A 21,389-nucleotide genomic window follows, 5' to 3' on the forward strand; every position below is an offset into this window, starting at 1 on the left:
TTTTTACTTACCTAGAGATTCATTTAATGTGTAAAGAACATAAATAAAACTGATGGAAAATGTTTTCTGTTTCTTCACACAGGCAGGTTTTTTTTTTGAGCCGATGTGAAAAGATCAACTTTTTCATGTGTAGTTATTAATATGGGGTTGATCAGATACGAGCCTGCGTGGAGATAAAGCAATGCTCCTGGCTTTAATCATGTCACCACAGACAGAATCAGGATAAAGGATCCAGTCCAGAGAAGTCAAATATTTGCACCACTAAAGAGATCAGGACACTATAAAACCTCTTTACAGCGTCGGTACGGAGAGAAACACACAACTACAGCTGCAAATACAGACAATTACAGAACAAACATCTTTTCTATGTCTGGCAGCATGTATGAGGACTCGTTGTACTACAGTACAGTATGTAAATATGTACACAGGTTGGCGGCCGCGCCATGCACAGCTCTGCACATGTACTAATGAGTGTGAATGGACTTTTCTCCCATGGCAGAAGCAGAAGGGGTGGAGATGTTCGCCAGTTGCCCGGGCGCCCAGACGGCGGTCGGAGGACGTCACAAGTTCTTTCAAAAAGCTGAAGTTGACACAAAACAGAGATTTTCCCAGTAGGAGGATTTTCCTTCCGGAGACAGTCTGAGACAAAGACATCAGGTCGCCGCAGGACGACGCCGCAGGACGACGCCGCAGGACGACGCCGCAGGACGACGCCGCAGGACGACGCCGCAGGACGACGCCGCAGGACACCCAGGTCCGTCCGCTTTGGGTTTGGACTGAGCTGGACTACGGGCAGTCTCTCGCTTCATCCAAAGTCCTCAATAAGAAAAAAGCAAAAGAAAACAACAGGACATGAAATGAAAGGTAAATTAGGAGTCCCTGTGTTCTTCAGTTTTAAAAGAACCATAGAAAAAGTAGTCCGGCGTCCAGTCCGTCTTAGTTCCTGTAGACCTCGGCGTCGTCTGGAGGGACCTATCAACACCTGTACACAGAAACACAGTTCCCGAACTGATCGACGTCCCAGTCTTTCCAGACAGTTGGAAACTCCAGGCTCACGTTGTGGTGGAGCCGCTCCATCAGCCACGCTGTGAACCGTTGCTGCAGATCACCAGCCTACCGGTTCCTCATCCCGCCTGCCAGGTCGTCTCTGGGGACGGAAATAAACCAGCCTCTACGATCCGTCCTTGCCCTCTGAGCTCTCCGGTGGTGCCGGAGGCCCCTCAGCCGACGGGGACTGAGCTCCTCCAGGACCGTCTGCGAACAGGAACAGAAGTAGTTACATCTTTTGGTTTGCTGTCAGGTGACTGCAGCCTCCCAGCAGACAGACTCAACACTCCACCTGCGCCGGACATGCAAACGTCCATTTAAAGAAATCTCCCACCACTCAGCTGAACTTTGACCTCTGAATGAACCTGATCTCATCATGAAAACCTCCGGCAGCAAACAAACATCGTTCAATCACAACCATAGACTGTATGTATAGATGGGCGGAGCCTCTGTGACGTCACCCGTAGGTTTCTGAAGAGCTGAATTGAAGCTCGGTGGGCGATTCCTATCATCACCATCTTGGCAGCGGCATGCGCGTCGTCTCGCCTGGAAAATACAAATATGGGCAAAGAGGTGGAGCTGAGAGGGGGGCTGTGAGCGTTATGGTGGATGATTGACATCGAGCGAACTCCGAGCTTTCTGTAGCTAAGAGCTAACCGAGCTAACCCGGAGATAACAAGAGCTAACCAGCTAACGGAGGTAAGCGGGCTAAAGCTAAGTCACGTTGTTAACTGGCTAAAAACCGCGGTTGTTCTACGTTCTGCTGACTTGAAACGGGAGATTGGGTACCTGTCAATCAAAATGACACGCCCCTAAATATGCCGAACTATGAGATTAAAATACTTTTAAACGGGCGTGTTTATTTCTGCTGTAAAAATGTTTATTTCTGTTGTAAACGTGTTTATTCCTGCTGTAAACATGTTTATTCCTGCTGTTAACGTGTTTATTTCTGCTGTAAACGTGTTTATTACTGGTGTAAACGTGTTTATTTCTGCTGTAAACGTGTTTATTCCTGCTGTAAACATGCTTCTTCATACTGTAAACGTGTTTATTTCTGCTGTATACATGTTTATTTCTGCTGTAAACATGTTTATTCCTGCAGTAAACATGTATATTACTGCTGCAAACAGGTATATTCCTGCTGTAAACGTGTTTATTCCTGTTGTAAACATGTTTCTGCTGTAAACGTGTTTATTTCTGCTGGAAACATGTTTATTCCTGCTGTAAACTTGTTTATTTCAGCTGTAAACGTGTTTATTTCTGCAGTAAACGTGTTTACTTCTGCTGTAGACGTGTTGATTCCTGCTGAAAGTTTGTTTACAGCTGTAAACATGTTTCTTTCTGCTGTGAACGTGTTTAATTATGCTGTAAACGTGTTCATTTCTGCTGTAAACATGTTTATTCCTGTTGTAAACATGTTTCTGCTGTAAACGTGTTTATTTCAGCTGTAAACGTGTTTATTTCTGCTGTAGACGTGTTGATTCCTGCTGAAAGTTTGTTTACTGCTGTAAACATGTTTCTTTCTGCTGTAAACGTGTTTATTCCTGGTGTAAATGTGTTTATTTCTGCTGTAAACGTGTTTCTGCTGTAAACATGTTTATTTCTGCTGGAAACATGTTTATTCCTGCTGTAAAAATGTTTATTCCTGCTGTAAAAATGTTTATTCCTGCTGTAAACATGTTTATTCCTGCTGTAAAAATGTTTATTCCTGCTGTAAACGTGTTTATTCCTGCTGAAAAAGTGTTTCTACCTGGGGTAAACGTGTTTATTTCTGCTGTAAACATGTTTATTCCTGCAGTAAACGTGTTTATTCCTGCAGTAAACGTGTTTATTCCTGCTGTAAACGTGGTTATTCCTGCCATAAACGTGGTTATTTCTGCTGTAAACGTGTTTATTTCTGCTGTAAATGTGTTTATTCCTGCAGTAAACGTGTTTATTCCTGCTGTAAACGTGTTTATTTCTGCTGTAAACGTGTTTATTTCTGCTGTAAACGTGTTTATTTCTGCTGTAAACGTGTCTATTCCTGGTGTAAACGTGTTTATTTCTGCTGTAAATGTGTTTATTCCTGTTGTAAACATGTTTATTTCTGCTGTAAATGTGTTTATTTCAGCTGTAAACATGTTTATTTCTGCTGTAAACATGTTTATTCCTGCTGTAAACATGTTTATTCCTGCTGTAAACATGTTTATTTCTGCTGTAAACGTGGTTATTTCTGCTGTAAACGTGGTTATTTCTGCTGTAAACGTGTTTATTTCTGCTGTAAATGTGTTTACTTCTGCTGTAAACATGTTTATTTCTGCTGTTAAGGTGTTTACTTCTGCTGTAAACGTGTTTATTTCTGCAGTGAACGTGTTTATTCCTGCAGTAAACGTGTTTATTCCTGCAGTAAACGTGTTTATTCCTGCTGTAAACGTGTTTATTCCTGCCGTAAACGTGTTTATTTCTGCTGTAAACATGTTTATTTCTGCTGTAAATGTGTTTATGTCTGCTCTAAACATGTTTACTTCTGCTGTAAACATGTTTATTTCTGCTGTAAACGTGGTTATTTCTGCTGTAAACGTGTTTATTTCTGCTGTAAATGTGTTTACTTCTGCTGTAAACATGTTTATTTCTGCTGTTAATGTGTTTATATCAGCTGTAAACGTGTGTATTCCTGCAGTAATCATGTTTATTATTGCTGTAAACGTGTTTATTCCTTCAGTGAACGTGTTTATTCCTGCAGTGAACATGTTTATTTCTGCTGTAAACGTGTTAATTTCTGCTGTAAACGTGTTTATTTCTGCTGTAAACGTTTATTTCTTCTGTAAATGTGTTTATATCTGCTGTAAACGTGTGTATTCCTGCTGTAAACGTGTTTGCTCCTGCTGTAAAAGTGTATTCCTGCAGTAAACATGTTTATTCCTGCTGTCAACCTGATTATTCCTGCTGTAAACGTGGTTATGTCTGCTGTAAACGTGGTTATTTCTGCTGTAAATGTGCTTATTTCTGCTGTAAACATGTTTATTTCTGCTGTTAACGTGTTTATATATGTTGTAAACGTGTGTATTCCTGCTGTAATCATGTTTATATTTGCTGTAAACGTGTATATTCCTGCTGTAATCATGTTTATATTTGCTGTAAACGTGTTTCTTTCTGCTGTAAACGTGTTTATTTCTGCTGTAAATGTGTCTAATTCTGCTTTAAACGTGTTTAATTCTGCTGTAAAAGTGGTTATTTCTGCTGTAAACATGTTTATTTCTGCTCTACATGTGTTTATTCCTGCTGAAAGTTTGTTTACTGCTGTAAACATGTTTCTTTCTGCTGTGAACGTGTTTAATTATGCTGTAAACGTGTTTATTCCTGCTGTAAACGTGTTTATTACTGGTGTAAACGTGTTTATTTCTGCTGTAAACATGTTTATTCCTGTTGTAAACATGTTTCTGCTGTAAACGTGTTTATTTCTGCTGTAAATGTGTTTACTTCTGCTGTAAACATGTTTATTTCTGCTGTTAATGTGTTTATATCAGCTGTAAACGTGTGTATTCCTGCAGTAATCATGTTTATTATTGCTGTAAACGTGTTTATTCCTTCAGTGAACGTGTTTATTCCTGCAGTGAACATGTTTATTTCTGCTGTAAACGTGTTAATTTCTGCTGTAAACGTGTTTATTTCTGCTGTAAACGTTTATTTCTTCTGTAAATGTGTTTATATCTGCTGTAAACGTGTGTATTCCTGCTGTAAACGTGTTTGCTCCTGCTGTAAAAGTGTATTCCTGCAGTAAACATGTTTATTCCTGCTGTCAACCTGATTATTCCTGCTGTAAACGTGGTTATGTCTGCTGTAAACGTGGTTATTTCTGCTGTAAATGTGCTTATTTCTGCTGTAAACATGTTTATTTCTGCTGTTAACGTGTTTATATATGTTGTAAACGTGTGTATTCCTGCTGTAATCATGTTTATATTTGCTGTAAACGTGTATATTCCTGCTGTAATCATGTTTATATTTGCTGTAAACGTGTTTCTTTCTGCTGTAAACGTGTTTATTTCTGCTGTAAATGTGTCTAATTCTGCTTTAAACGTGTTTAATTCTGCTGTAAAAGTGGTTATTTCTGCTGTAAACATGTTTATTTCTGCTCTACATGTGTTTATTCCTGCTGAAAGTTTGTTTACTGCTGTAAACATGTTTCTTTCTGCTGTGAACGTGTTTAATTATGCTGTAAACGTGTTTATTCCTGCTGTAAACGTGTTTATTACTGGTGTAAACGTGTTTATTTCTGCTGTAAACATGTTTATTCCTGTTGTAAACATGTTTCTGCTGTAAACGTGTTTATTTCTGCTGGAAACATGTTTATTCCTGCTGTAAACGTGTTTATTTCAGCTGTAAACGTGTTTATTTCTGCTGTAGACGTGTTTATTTAAGCTGTAAACATGTTTATTTCTGCTGTAAACATGTTTATTCCTGCTGTAAACATGTTTATTTCTGCTGTAAACGTGGTTATTTCTGCTGTAAACGTGTTTATTTCTGCTGTAAATGTGTTTACTTCTGCTGTAAACATGTTTATTTCTTCTGTAAATGTGTTTATATCTGATGTAAACGTGTGTATTCCTGCTGTAAACGTGTTTGCTCCTGCGGTAAAAGTGTATTCCTGCAGTAAACATGTTTATTCCTGCTGTCAACCTGTTTATTCCTGCTGTAAACGTGGTTATGTCTGCTGTAAACGTGCTTATTTCTGCTGTAAATGTGCTTATTTCTGCTGTAAACATGTTTATTCCTACTGTAAACGTGTTTATTTCTGCTGTAAACGTGTTTATTTCTGCTGTAAACGTGGTTATTTCTGCTGTAAACGTGGTTATTTCTGCTGTAAACGTGTTTATATCTGCTGTAAACATGTTTATTTCTGCTGTAAACATGTTTATTTCTGCTGTTAATGTGTTTATATCAGCTGTAAACGTGTGTATTCCTGCAGTAATCATGTTTATTATTGCTGTAAACGTGTTTATTCCTGCAGTGAACGTGTTTATTCCTGCAGTGAACATGTTTATTTCTGCTGTAAACATGTTTATTCCTGCAGTAAACATGTATATTACTGCTGCAAACAGGTATATTCCTGCTGTAAACGTGTTTATTCCTGTTGTAAACATGTTTCTGCTGTAAACGTGTTTATTTCTGCTGGAAACATGTTTATTCCTGCTGTAAACGTGTTTATTTCAGCTGTAAACGTGTTTATTTCTGCAGTAAACGTGTTTACTTCTGCTGTAGACGTGTTGATTCCTGCTGAAAGTTTGTTTACTGCTGTAAACATGTTTCTTTCTGCTGTGAACGTGTTTAATTATGCTGTAAACGTGTTCATTTCTGCTGTAAACATGTTTATTCCTGTTGTAAACATGTTTCTGCTGTAAACGTGTTTATTTCAGCTGTAAACGTGTTTATTTCTGCTGTAGACGTGTTGATTCCTGCTGAAAGTTTGTTTACTGCTGTAAACATGTTTCTTTCTGATGTGAACGTGTATAATTATGCTGTAAACGTGTTTATTCCTGGTGTAAATGTGTTTATTTCTGCTGTAAACGTGTTTCTGCTGTAAACATGTTTATTTCTGCTGGAAACATGTTTATTCCTGCTGTAAAAATGTTTATTCCTGCTGTAAAAATGTTTATTCCTGCTGTAAACATGTTTATTCCTGCTGTAAAAATGTTTATTCCTGCTGTAAACGTGTTTATTCCTGCTGAAAAAGTGTTTCTACCTGCGGTAAACGTGTTTATTTCTGCTGTAAACGTGTTTATTCCTGCAGTAAACGTGTTTATTCCTGCAGTAAACGTGTTTATTCCTGCTGTAAACGTGGTTATTCCTGCCATAAACGTGGTTATTTCTGCTGTAAACGTGTTTATTTCTGCTGTAAATGTTTATTTCTTCTGTAAATGTGTTTATATCTGCTGTAAACGTGTGTATTCCTGCTGTAAACGTGTTTGCTCCTGCTGTAAAAGTGTATTCCTGCAGTAAACATGTTTATTCCTGCTGTCAACCTGATTATTCCTGCTGTAAACGTGGTTATGTCTGCTGTAAACGTGGTTATTTCTGCTGTAAATGTGCTTATTTCTGCTGTAAACATGTTTATTTCTGCTGTTAACGTGTTTATATATGTTGTAAACGTGTGTATTCCTGCTGTAATCATGTTTATATTTGCTGTAAACGTGTATATTCCTGCTGTAATCATGTTTATATTTGCTGTAAACGTGTTTCTTTCTGCTGTAAACGTGTTTATTTCTGCTGTAAATGTGTCTAATTCTGCTTTAAACGTGTTTAATTCTGCTGTAAAAGTGGTTATTTCTGCTGTAAACATGTTTATTTCTGCTCTACATGTGTTTATTCCTGCTGAAAGTTTGTTTACTGCTGTAAACATGTTTCTTTCTGCTGTGAACGTGTTTAATTATGCTGTAAACGTGTTTATTCCTGCTGTAAACGTGTTTATTACTGGTGTAAACGTGTTTATTTCTGCTGTAAACATGTTTATTCCTGTTGTAAACATGTTTCTGCTGTAAACGTGTTTATTTCTGCTGGAAACATGTTTATTCCTGCTGTAAACGTGTTTATTTCAGCTGTAAACGTGTTTATTTCTGCTGTAGACGTGTTTATTTAAGCTGTAAACATGTTTATTTCTGCTGTAAACATGTTTATTCCTGCTGTAAACATGTTTATTTCTGCTGTAAACGTGGTTATTTCTGCTGTAAACGTGTTTATTTCTGCTGTAAATGTGTTTACTTCTGCTGTAAACATGTTTATTTCTTCTGTAAATGTGTTTATATCTGATGTAAACGTGTGTATTCCTGCTGTAAACGTGTTTGCTCCTGCGGTAAAAGTGTATTCCTGCAGTAAACATGTTTATTCCTGCTGTCAACCTGTTTATTCCTGCTGTAAACGTGGTTATGTCTGCTGTAAACGTGCTTATTTCTGCTGTAAATGTGCTTATTTCTGCTGTAAACATGTTTATTCCTACTGTAAACGTGTTTATTTCTGCTGTAAACGTGTTTATTTCTGCTGTAAACGTGGTTATTTCTGCTGTAAACGTGGTTATTTCTGCTGTAAACGTGTTTATATCTGCTGTAAACATGTTTATTTCTGCTGTAAACATGTTTATTTCTGCTGTTAATGTGTTTATATCAGCTGTAAACGTGTGTATTCCTGCAGTAATCATGTTTATTATTGCTGTAAACGTGTTTATTCCTGCAGTGAACGTGTTTATTCCTGCAGTGAACATGTTTATTTCTGCTGTAAACATGTTTATTCCTGCAGTAAACATGTATATTACTGCTGCAAACAGGTATATTCCTGCTGTAAACGTGTTTATTCCTGTTGTAAACATGTTTCTGCTGTAAACGTGTTTATTTCTGCTGGAAACATGTTTATTCCTGCTGTAAACGTGTTTATTTCAGCTGTAAACGTGTTTATTTCTGCAGTAAACGTGTTTACTTCTGCTGTAGACGTGTTGATTCCTGCTGAAAGTTTGTTTACTGCTGTAAACATGTTTCTTTCTGCTGTGAACGTGTTTAATTATGCTGTAAACGTGTTCATTTCTGCTGTAAACATGTTTATTCCTGTTGTAAACATGTTTCTGCTGTAAACGTGTTTATTTCAGCTGTAAACGTGTTTATTTCTGCTGTAGACGTGTTGATTCCTGCTGAAAGTTTGTTTACTGCTGTAAACATGTTTCTTTCTGATGTGAACGTGTATAATTATGCTGTAAACGTGTTTATTCCTGGTGTAAATGTGTTTATTTCTGCTGTAAACGTGTTTCTGCTGTAAACATGTTTATTTCTGCTGGAAACATGTTTATTCCTGCTGTAAAAATGTTTATTCCTGCTGTAAAAATGTTTATTCCTGCTGTAAACATGTTTATTCCTGCTGTAAAAATGTTTATTCCTGCTGTAAACGTGTTTATTCCTGCTGAAAAAGTGTTTCTACCTGCGGTAAACGTGTTTATTTCTGCTGTAAACGTGTTTATTCCTGCAGTAAACGTGTTTATTCCTGCAGTAAACGTGTTTATTCCTGCTGTAAACGTGGTTATTCCTGCCATAAACGTGGTTATTTCTGCTGTAAACGTGTTTATTTCTGCTGTAAATGTGTTTATTCCTGCAGTAAACGTGTTTATTCCTGCTGTAAACGTGTTTATTTCTGCTGTAAACGTGTTTATTTCCGCTGTAAACGTGTTTATTTCTGCTGTAAACGTGTCTATTCCTGGTGTAAACGTGTTTATTTCTGCTGTAAATGTGTTTATTCCTGTTGTAAACATGTTTATTTCTGCTGTAAATGTGTTTATTTCAGCTGTAAACATGTTTATTTCTGCTGTAAACATGTTTATTCCTGCTGTAAACATGTTTATTCCTGCTGTAAACATGTTTATTTCTGCTGTAAACGTGGTTATTTCTGCTGTAAACGTGGTTATTTCTGCTGTAAACGTGTTTATTTCTGCTGTAAATGTGTTTACTTCTGCTGTAAACATGTTTATTTCTGCTGTTAAGGTGTTTACTTCTGCTGTAAACGTGTTTATTTCTGCAGTGAACGTGTTTATTCCTGCAGTAAACGTGTTTATTCCTGCAGTAAACGTGTTTATTCCTGCTGTAAACGTGTTTATTCCTGCCGTAAACGTGTTTATTTCTGCTGTAAACATGTTTATTTCTGCTGTAAATGTGTTTATGTCTGCTCTAAACATGTTTACTTCTGCTGTAAACATGTTTATTTCTGCTGTAAACGTGGTTATTTCTGCTGTAAACGTGTTTATTTCTGCTGTAAATGTGTTTACTTCTGCTGTAAACATGTTTATTTCTGCTGTTAATGTGTTTATATCAGCTGTAAACGTGTGTATTCCTGCAGTAATCATGTTTATTATTGCTGTAAACGTGTTTATTCCTTCAGTGAACGTGTTTATTCCTGCAGTGAACATGTTTATTTCTGCTGTAAACGTGTTAATTTCTGCTGTAAACGTGTTTATTTCTGCTGTAAACGTTTATTTCTTCTGTAAATGTGTTTATATCTGCTGTAAACGTGTGTATTCCTGCTGTAAACGTGTTTGCTCCTGCTGTAAAAGTGTATTCCTGCAGTAAACATGTTTATTCCTGCTGTCAACCTGATTATTCCTGCTGTAAACGTGGTTATGTCTGCTGTAAACGTGGTTATTTCTGCTGTAAATGTGCTTATTTCTGCTGTAAACATGTTTATTTCTGCTGTTAACGTGTTTATATATGTTGTAAACGTGTGTATTCCTGCTGTAATCATGTTTATATTTGCTGTAAACGTGTATATTCCTGCTGTAATCATGTTTATATTTGCTGTAAACGTGTTTCTTTCTGCTGTAAACGTGTTTATTTCTGCTGTAAATGTGTCTAATTCTGCTTTAAACGTGTTTAATTCTGCTGTAAAAGTGGTTATTTCTGCTGTAAACATGTTTATTTCTGCTCTACATGTGTTTATTCCTGCTGAAAGTTTGTTTACTGCTGTAAACATGTTTCTTTCTGCTGTGAACGTGTTTAATTATGCTGTAAACGTGTTTATTCCTGCTGTAAACGTGTTTATTACTGGTGTAAACGTGTTTATTTCTGCTGTAAACATGTTTATTCCTGTTGTAAACATGTTTCTGCTGTAAACGTGTTTATTTCTGCTGTAAATGTGTTTACTTCTGCTGTAAACATGTTTATTTCTGCTGTTAATGTGTTTATATCAGCTGTAAACGTGTGTATTCCTGCAGTAATCATGTTTATTATTGCTGTAAACGTGTTTATTCCTTCAGTGAACGTGTTTATTCCTGCAGTGAACATGTTTATTTCTGCTGTAAACGTGTTAATTTCTGCTGTAAACGTGTTTATTTCTGCTGTAAACGTTTATTTCTTCTGTAAATGTGTTTATATCTGCTGTAAACGTGTGTATTCCTGCTGTAAACGTGTTTGCTCCTGCTGTAAAAGTGTATTCCTGCAGTAAACATGTTTATTCCTGCTGTCAACCTGATTATTCCTGCTGTAAACGTGGTTATGTCTGCTGTAAACGTGGTTATTTCTGCTGTAAATGTGCTTATTTCTGCTGTAAACATGTTTATTTCTGCTGTTAACGTGTTTATATATGTTGTAAACGTGTGTATTCCTGCTGTAATCATGTTTATATTTGCTGTAAACGTGTATATTCCTGCTGTAATCATGTTTATATTTGCTGTAAACGTGTTTCTTTCTGCTGTAAACGTGTTTATTTCTGCTGTAAATGTGTCTAATTCTGCTTTAAACGTGTTTAATTCTGCTGTAAAAGTGGTTATTTCTGCTGTAAACATGTTTATTTCTGCTCTACATGTGTTTATTCCTGCTGAAAGTTTGTTTACTGCTGTAAACATGTTTCTTTCTGCTGTGAACGTGTTTAATTATGCTGTAAACGTGTTTATTCCTGCTGTAAACGTGTTTATTACTGGTGTAAACGTGTTTATTTCTGCTGTAAACATGTTTATTCCTGTTGTAAACATGTTTCTGCTGTAAACGTGTTTATTTCTGCTGGAAACATGTTTATTCCTGCTGTAAACGTGTTTATTTCAGCTGTAAACGTGTTTATTTCTGCTGTAGACGTGTTTATTTAAGCTGTAAACATGTTTATTTCTGCTGTAAACATGTTTATTCCTGCTGTAAACATGTTTATTTCTGCTGTAAACGTGGTTATTTCTGCTGTAAACGTGTTTATTTCTGCTGTAAATGTGTTTACTTCTGCTGTAAACATGTTTATTTCTTCTGTAAATGTGTTTATATCTGATGTAAACGTGTGTATTCCTGCTGTAAACGTGTTTGCTCCTGCGGTAAAAGTGTATTCCTGCAGTAAACATGTTTATTCCTGCTGTCAACCTGTTTATTCCTGCTGTAAACGTGGTTATGTCTGCTGTAAACGTGCTTATTTCTGCTGTAAATGTGCTTATTTCTGCTGTAAACATGTTTATTCCTACTGTAAACGTGTTTATTTCTGCTGTAAACGTGTTTATTTCTGCTGTAAACGTGGTTATTTCTGCTGTAAACGTGGTTATTTCTGCTGTAAACGTGTTTATATCTGCTGTAAACATGTTTATTTCTGCTGTAAACATGTTTATTTCTGCTGTTAATGTGTTTATATCAGCTGTAAACGTGTGTATTCCTGCAGTAATCATGTTTATTATTGCTGTAAACGTGTTTATTCCTGCAGTGAACGTGTTTATTCCTGCAGTGAACATGTTTATTTCTGCTGTAAACATGTTTATTCCTGCAGTAAACATGTATATTACTGCTGCAAACAGGTATATTCCTGCTGTAAACGTGTTTATTCCTGTTGTAAACATGTTTCTGCTGTAAACGTGTTTATTTCTGCTGGAAACATGTTTATTCCTGCTGTAAACGTGTTTATTTCAGCTGTAAACGTGTTTATTTCTGCAGTAAACGTGTTTACTTCTGCTGTAGACGTGTTGATTCCTGCTGAAAGTTTGTTTACTGCTGTAAACATGTTTCTTTCTGCTGTGAACGTGTTTAATTATGCTGTAAACGTGTTCATTTCTGCTGTAAACATGTTTATTCCTGTTGTAAACATGTTTCTGCTGTAAACGTGTTTATTTCAGCTGTAAACGTGTTTATTTCTGCTGTAGACGTGTTGATTCCTGCTGAAAGTTTGTTTACTGCTGTAAACATGTTTCTTTCTGATGTGAACGTGTATAATTATGCTGTAAACGTGTTTATTCCTGGTGTAAATGTGTTTATTTCTGCTGTAAACGTGTTTCTGCTGTAAACATGTTTATTTCTGCTGGAAACATGTTTATTCCTGCTGTAAAAATGTTTATTCCTGCTGTAAAAATGTTTATTCCTGCTGTAAACATGTTTATTCCTGCTGTAAAAATGTTTATTCCTGCTGTAAACGTGTTTATTCCTGCTGAAAAAGTGTTTCTACCTGCGGTAAACGTGTTTATTTCTGCTGTAAACGTGTTTATTCCTGCAGTAAACGTGTTTATTCCTGCAGTAAACGTGTTTATTCCTGCTGTAAACGTGGTTATTCCTGCCATAAACGTGGTTATTTCTGCTGTAAACGTGTTTATTTCTGCTGTAAATGTGTTTATTCCTGCAGTAAACGTGTTTATTCCTGCTGTAAACGTGTTTATTTCTGCTGTAAACGTGTTTATTTCCGCTGTAAACGTGTTTATTTCTGCTGTAAACGTGTCTATTCCTGGTGTAAACGTGTTTATTTCTGCTGTAAATGTGTTTATTCCTGTTGTAAACATGTTTATTTCTGCTGTAAATGTGTTTATTTCAGCTGTAAACATGTTTATTTCTGCTGTAAACATGTTTATTCCTGCTGTAAACATGTTTATTCCTGCTGTAAACATGTTTATTCCTGCTGTAAACATGTTTATTTCTGCTGTAAACGTGGTTATTTCTGCTGTAAACGTGGTTATTTCTGCTGTAAACGTGTTTATTTCTGCTGTAAATGTGTTTACTTCTGCTGTAAACATGTTTATTTCTGCTGTTAAGGTGTTTACTTCTGCTGTAAACGTGTTTATTTCTGCAGTGAACGTGTTTATTCCTGCAGTAAACGTGTTTATTCCTGCAGTAAACGTGTTTATTCCTGCTGTAAACGTGTTTATTCCTGCCGTAAACGTGTTTATTTCTGCTGTAAACATGTTTATTTCTGCTGTAAATGTGTTTATGTCTGCTCTAAACATGTTTATTTCTGCTGTAAACATGTTTATTCCTGCTGTAAACATGTTTATTCCTGCTGTAAACATGTTTATTCCTGCTGTAAACATGTTTATTTCTGCTGTAAACGTGGTTATTTCTGCTGTAAACGTGGTTATTTCTGCTGTAAACGTGTTTATTTCTGCTGTAAATGTGTTTACTTCTGCTGTAAACATGTTTATTTCTGCTGTTAAGGTGTTTACTTCTGCTGTAAACGTGTTTATTTCTGCAGTGAACGTGTTTATTCCTGCAGTAAACGTGTTTATTCCTGCAGTAAACGTGTTTATTCCTGCTGTAAACGTGTTTATTCCTGCCGTAAACGTGTTTATTTCTGCTGTAAACATGTTTATTTCTGCTGTAAATGTGTTTATGTCTGCTCTAAACATGTTTATTTCTACTGTAAACATGTTTATTTCTGCTGTAAACGTGGTTATTTCTGCTGTAAACGTGTTTATTTCTGCTGTAAATGTGTTTACTTCTGCTGTAAACATGTTTATTTCTGCTGTTAATGTGTTTATATCAGCTGTAAACGTGTGTATTCCTGCAGTAATCATGTTTATTATTGCTGTAAACGTGTTTATTCCTTCAGTGAACGTGTTTATTCCTGCAGTGAACATGTTTATTTCTGCTGTAAACGTGTTAATTTCTGCTGTAAACGTGTTTATTTCTGCTGTAAACGTTTATTTCTTCTGTAAATGTGTTTATATCTGCTGTAAACGTGTGTATTCCTGCTGTAAACGTGTTTGCTCCTGCTGTAAAAGTGTATTCCTGCAGTAAACATGTTTATTCCTGCTGTCAACCTGATTATTCCTGCTGTAAACGTGGTTATGTCTGCTGTAAACGTGGTTATTTCTGCTGTAAATGTGCTTATTTCTGCTGTAAACATGTTTATTTCTGCTGTTAACGTGTTTATATATGTTGTAAACGTGTGTATTCCTGCTGTAATCATGTTTATATTTGCTGTAAACGTGTATATTCCTGCTGTAATCATGTTTATATTTGCTGTAAACGTGTTTCTTTCTGCTGTAAACGTGTTTATTTCTGCTGTAAATGTGTCTAATTCTGCTTTAAACGTGTTTAATTCTGCTGTAAAAGTGGTTATTTCTGCTGTAAACATGTTTCTTTCTGCTGTGAACGTGTTTAATTATGCTGTAAACGTGTTTATTCCTGCTGTAAACGTGTTTATTACTGGTGTAAACGTGTTTATTTCTGCTGTAAACATGTTTATTCCTGTTGTAAACATGTTTCTGCTGTAAACGTGTTTATTTCTGCTGGAAACATGTTTATTCCTGCTGTAAACGTGTTTATTTCAGCTGTAAACGTGTTTATTTCTGCTGTAGACGTGTTTATTTAAGCTGTAGACATGTTTATTTCTGCTGTAAACGTGTTTATTCCTGGTGTAAATGTGTTTATTTCTGCTGTAAACGTGTTTCTGCTGTAAACATGTTTATTTCTGCTGGAAACATGTTTATTCCTGCTGTAAAAATGTTTATTCCTGCTGTAAAAATGTTTATTCCTGCTGTAAACATGTTTATTCCTGCTGTAAAAATGTTTATTCCTGCTGTAAACGTGTTTATTCCTGCTGAAAAAGTGTTTCTACCTGCGGTAAACGTGTTTATTTCTGCTGTAAACGTGTTTATTCCTGCAGTAAACGTGTTTATTCCTGCAGTAAACGTGTTTATTCCTGCTGTAAACGTGGTTATTCCTGCCATAAACGTGGTTATTTCTGCTGTAAACGTGTTTATTTCTGCTGTAAATGTGTTTATTCCTGCAGTAAACGTGTTTATTCCTGCTGTAAACGTGTTTATTTCTGCTGTAAACGTGTTTATTTCCGCTGTAAACGTGTTTATTTCTGCTGTAAACGTGTCTATTCCTGGTGTAAACGTGTTTATTTCTGCTGTAAATGTGTTTATTCCTGTTGTAAACATGTTTATTTCTGCTGTAAATGTGTTTATTTCAGCTGTAAACATGTTTATTTCTGCTGTAAACATGTTTATTCCTGCTGTAAACATGTTTATTCCTGCTGTAAACATGTTTATTCCTGCTGTAAACATGTTTATTTCTGCTGTAAACGTGGTTATTTCTGCTGTAAACGTGGTTATTTCTGCTGTAAACGTGTTTATTTCTGCTGTAAATGTGTTTACTTCTGCTGTAAACATGTTTATTTCTGCTGTTAAGGTGTTTACTTCTGCTGTAAACGTGTTTATTTCTGCAGTGAACGTGTTTATTCCTGCAGTAAACGTGTTTATTCCTGCAGTAAACGTGTTTATTCCTGCTGTAAACGTGTTTATTCCTGCCGTAAACGTGTTTATTTCTGCTGTAAACATGTTTATTTCTGCTGTAAATGTGTTTATGTCTGCTCTAAACATGTTTATTTCTACTGTAAACATGTTTATTTCTGCTGTAAACGTGGTTATTTCTGCTGTAAACGTGTTTATTTCTGCTGTAAATGTGTTTACTTCTGCTGTAAACATGTTTATTTCTGCTGTTAATGTGTTTATATCAGCTGTAAACGTGTGTATTCCTGCAGTAATCATGTTTATTATTGCTGTAAACGTGTTTATTCCTTCAGTGAACGTGTTTATTCCTGCAGTGAACATGTTTATTTCTGCTGTAAACGTGTTAATTTCTGCTGTAAACGTGTTTATTTCTGCTGTAAACGTTTATTTCTTCTGTAAATGTGTTTATATCTGCTGTAAACGTGTGTATTCCTGCTGTAAACGTGTTTGCTCCTGCTGTAAAAGTGTATTCCTGCAGTAAACATGTTTATTCCTGCTGTCAACCTGATTATTCCTGCTGTAAACGTGGTTATGTCTGCTGTAAACGTGGTTATTTCTGCTGTAAATGTGCTTATTTCTGCTGTAAACATGTTTATTTCTGCTGTTAACGTGTTTATATATGTTGTAAACGTGTGTATTCCTGCTGTAATCATGTTTATATTTGCTGTAAACGTGTATATTCCTGCTGTAATCATGTTTATATTTGCTGTAAACGTGTTTCTTTCTGCTGTAAACGTGTTTATTTCTGCTGTAAATGTGTCTAATTCTGCTTTAAACGTGTTTAATTCTGCTGTAAAAGTGGTTATTTCTGCTGTAAACATGTTTCTTTCTGCTGTGAACGTGTTTAATTATGCTGTAAACGTGTTTATTCCTGCTGTAAACGTGTTTATTACTGGTGTAAACGTGTTTATTTCTGCTGTAAACATGTTTATTCCTGTTGTAAACATGTTTCTGCTGTAAACGTGTTTATTTCTGCTGGAAACATGTTTATTCCTGCTGTAAACGTGTTTATTTCAGCTGTAAACGTGTTTATTTCTGCTGTAGACGTGTTTATTTAAGCTGTAAACATGTTTATTTCTGCTGTAAACATGTTTATTCCTGCTGTAAACATGTTTATTTCTGCTGTAAACGTGGTTATTTCTGCTGTAAACGTGTTTATTTCTGCTGTAAATGTGTTTACTTCTGCTGTAAACATGTTTATTTCTTCTGTAAATGTGTTTATATCTGATGTAAACGTGTGTATTCCTGCTGTAAACGTGTTTGCTCCTGCTGTAAAAGTGTATTCCTGCAGTAAACATGTTTATTCCTGCTGTCAACCTGTTTATTCCTGCTGTAAACGTGGTTATGTCTGCTGTAAACGTGCTTATTTCTGCTGTAAACATGTTTATTCCTACTGTAAACGTGTTTATTTCTGCTGTAAACGTGTTTATTTCTGCTGTAAACGTGGTTATTTCTGCTGTAAACGTGGTTATTTCTGCTGTAAACGTGTTTATATCTGCTGTAAACATGTTTATTTCTGCTGTAAACATGTTTATTTCTGCTGTTAATGTGTTTATATCAGCTGTAAACGTGTGTATTCCTGCAGTAATCATGTTTATTATTGCTGTAAACGTGTTTATTCCTGCAGTGAACGTGTTTATTCCTGCAGTGAACATGTTTATTTCTGCTGTAAACGTGTTTATTTCTGCTGTAAACGTTTATTTCTTCTGTAAATGTGTTTATATCTGCTGTAAACGTGTGTATTCCTGCTCTAAACGTGTTTGCTCCTGCTGTAAAAGTGTATTCCTGCAGTAAACATGTTTATTCCTGCGGTCAACCTTTATATTCCTGCTGTAAACGTGTTTCTTTCTGCTGTAAACATGTTTATTTCTGCTGTAAATGTGTTTAATTCTGCTTTAAACGTGTTTAATTCTGCTGTAAACATGTTTATTTCTGCTGTAAACGTGGTTATTTCTGCTGTAAACTTGTTTATTTCTGCTCTACATGTGTTTATTCCTGCTGTAAACATGTTTATTCCTGCTGTAAACATGGTTATGTCTGTTGGAAAAATGTTTATTTCTGCTGTAAACATGTTTATTCCTACTGTAAACGTGTTTATTTCTGCTGTAAACGTGTTCATTTCTGCTGTAAACGTGGTTATTTCTGCTGGAAATGTGTTTATTTCTGCTGTAAATGTGTTTAATTCTGCTTTAAACGTGTTTAATTCTGCTGTAAACGTGGTTATTTCTGCTGTAAACGTGGTTATTTCTGCTGTAAACATGTTTATTTCTGCTCTACATGTGTTTATTTCTGCTGTAAACGTGCTTATTTCTGCTGGAAATGTGTTTATTTCTGCTGTAAATGTGTTTAATTCTGCTTTAAACGTGTTTAATTCTGCTGTAAACGTGGTTATTTCTGCTGTAAACGTGGTTATTTCTGTTGTAAACAAGTTTGTTCCTACTGTAAACGTGGTTATTTCTGCTGTAAACATGTTTATTCCTGCAGTAAACATGTATATTTCTACTGTAAACGTGTTTATTTCAGCTGTAAATGTGTTTATATCTGCTGTAAACGTGTTGATTCCTGCTGTAAACATGTTCCTTTATACTGTAAACGTGTTTATTTCTGCTGTAAACATGTTTATTCCTGCAGTAAACATGTATATTCCTGCTGTAAACGTGTTTATTCCTGTTGTAAACATGTTTCTGCTGTAAACGTGTTTATTTCTGCTGGAAACGTGTTTATTTCTGCAGTAAATGTGTTTATTTCTGCTGTAGACGTGTTGATTCCTGCTGAAAGTTTGTTTACTGCTGTAAACATGTTTCTTTCTGCTGTGAACGTGTTTAATTATGCTGCAAACGTGTTTATTCCTGCTGTAAATGTGTTTATTTCTGCTGTTAACGTATTTCTGCTGTAAACATGTTTATTTCTGCTGGAAACATGTTTATTCCTGCTGTGAAAATGTTTATTCCGAAGGTAAACCTGTCTATTTCTGCTGTAAACATGTTTATTCCTGCTGTAAATGTGTTTATATCTGCTGTAAACGTGTTTATTCCTGCTGAAAAAGTGTTTCTTCCTGCTGTAAACGTGTTTATTTCTGCTGTAAACATGTTTATTCCTGGTGTAAACGTGTTTATTTCTGCTGTAAACATGTTTATTTCTGCTGTAAACATGTTTATTTCAGCTGTAAACGTGTTTATTTCTGCTGTAGACGTGTTTATTTAAGCTGTAAACATGTTTATTTCTGCTGTAAACATGTTTATTCCTGCTGTAAACATGTTTATTTCTGCTGTAAACGTGGTTATTTCTGCTGTAAACGTGTTTATTTCTGCTGTAAATGTGTTTACTTCTGCTGTAAACATGTTTATTTCTTCTGTAAATGTGTTTATATCTGATGTAAACGTGTGTATTCCTGCTCTAAACGTGTTTGCTCCTGCTGCAAAAGTGTATTCCTGCAGTAAACATGTTTATTCCTGCTGTCAACCTGTTTATTCCTGCTGTAAACGTGGTTATGTCTGCTGTAAACGTGCTTATTTCTGCTGTAAATGTGCTTATTTCTGCTGTAAACATGTTTATTCCTACTGTAAACGTGTTTATTTCTGCTGTAAACGTGTTTATTTCTGCTGTAAACGTGGTTATTTCTGCTGTAAACGTGTTTATATCTGCTGTAAACATGTTTATTTCTGCTGTAAACATGTTTATTTCTGCTGTTAATGTGTTTATATCAGCTGTAAACATGTGTATTCCTGCAGTAATCATGTTTATTATTGCTGTAAACGTGTTTATTCCTGCAGTGAACGTGTTTATTCCTGCAGTGAACATGTTTATTTCTGCTGTAAACGTGTTTATTTCTGCTGTAAACGTTTATTTCTTCTGTAAATGTGTTTATATCTGCTGTAAACGTGTGTATTCCTGCTGTAAACGTGTTTGCTCCTGCTGTAAAAGTGTATTCCTGCAGTAAACATGTTTATTCCTGCGGTCAACCTTTATATTCCTGCTGTAAACGTGTTTCTTTCTGCTGTAAACATGTTTATTTCTGCTGTAAATGTGTTTAATTCTGCTTTAAACGTGTTTAATTCTGCTGTAAACATGTTTATTTCTGCTGTAAACGTGGTTATTTCTGCTGTAAACTTGTTTATTTCTGCTCTACATGTGGTTATTCCTGCTGTAAACATGTTTATTCCTGCTGTAAACATGGTTATGTCTGTTGGAAAAATGTTTATTTCTGCTGTAAACATGTTTATTCCTACTGTAAACGTGTTTATTTCTGCTGTAAACGTGTTTATTTCTGCTGTAAACGTGGTTATTTCTGCTGGAAATGTGTTTATTTCTGCTGTAAATGTGTTTAATTCTGCTTTAAACGTGTTTAATTCTGCTGTAAACGTGGTTATTTCTGCTGTAAACGTGGTTATTTCTGCTGTAAACATGTTTATTTCTGCTCTACATGTGTTTATTTCTGCTGTAAACGTGCTTATTTCTGCTGGAAATGTGTTTATTTCTGCTGTAAATGTGTTTAATTCTGCTTTAAACGTGTTTAATTCTGCTGTAAACGTGGTTATTTCTGCTGTAAACGTGGTTATTTCTGTTGTAAACAAGTTTGTTCCTACTGTAAACGTGGTTATTTCTGCTGTAAACATGTTTATTCCTGCAGTAAACATGTATATTTCTACTGTAAACGTGTTTATTTCAGCTGTAAATGTGTTTATATCTGCTGTAAACGTGTTGATTCCTGCTGTAAACATGTTTCTTTATACTGTAAACGTGTTTATTTCTGCTGTAAACATGTTTATTCCTGCAGTAAACATGTATATTCCTGCTGTAAACGTGTTTATTCCTGTTGTAAACATGTTTCTGCTGTAAACGTGTTTATTTCTGCTGGAAACGTGTTTATTTCTGCAGTAAATGTGTTTATTTCTGCTGTAGACGTGTTGATTCCTGCTGAAAGTTTGTTTACTGCTGTAAACATGTTTCTTTCTGCTGTGAACGTGTTTAATTATGCTGCAAACGTGTTTATTCCTGCTGTAAATGTGTTTATTTCTGCTGTTAACGTATTTCTGCTGTAAACATGTTTATTTCTGCTGGAAACATGTTTATTCCTGCTGTGAAAATGTTTATTCCGAAGGTAAACCTGTCTATTTCTGCTGTAAACATGTTTATTCCTGCTGTAAATGTGTTTATATCTGCTGTAAACGTGTTTATTCCTGCTGAAAAAGTGTTTCTTCCTGCTGTAAACGTGTTTATTTCTGCTGTAAACATGTTTATTCCTGGTGTAAACGTGTTTATTTATGCTGCAATCGTGTTTATTCCTGCAGTAAACATGTTTCTGCTGTAAATGTGTTTATTTCTGCTGTAAACATGTTTATTTCTGCTGTAAATGTGTTTATTTCTGCTGTAAACA

At 35.6% G+C, this 21,389-nt stretch overlaps 1 protein-coding gene across 1 annotated transcript in view; it reads right to left on the reverse strand.

Annotated features, from left to right (window-relative positions):
* Positions 1-1,171: 1,171 nt before the first annotated feature.
* Positions 1,172-21,389, reverse strand: part of pkib (protein kinase (cAMP-dependent, catalytic) inhibitor beta) — a gene marked incomplete at both ends in the record, with an annotated part of 54,396 nt that continues 34,178 nt past the window's right edge. The window contains one exon of the mRNA XM_079259206.1: positions 1,172-1,254. Coding sequence (XP_079115332.1) covers positions 1,172-1,254 — 83 coding nt within the window. The remainder of the gene's footprint in view (positions 1,255-21,389) is intronic.

This window comes from Telmatherina bonti (genome assembly GCF_933228915.1).
Source record: "Telmatherina bonti genome assembly, chromosome: 19".
NCBI classification, from domain to species: Eukaryota; Metazoa; Chordata; class Actinopteri; order Atheriniformes; family Telmatherinidae; genus Telmatherina; species Telmatherina bonti.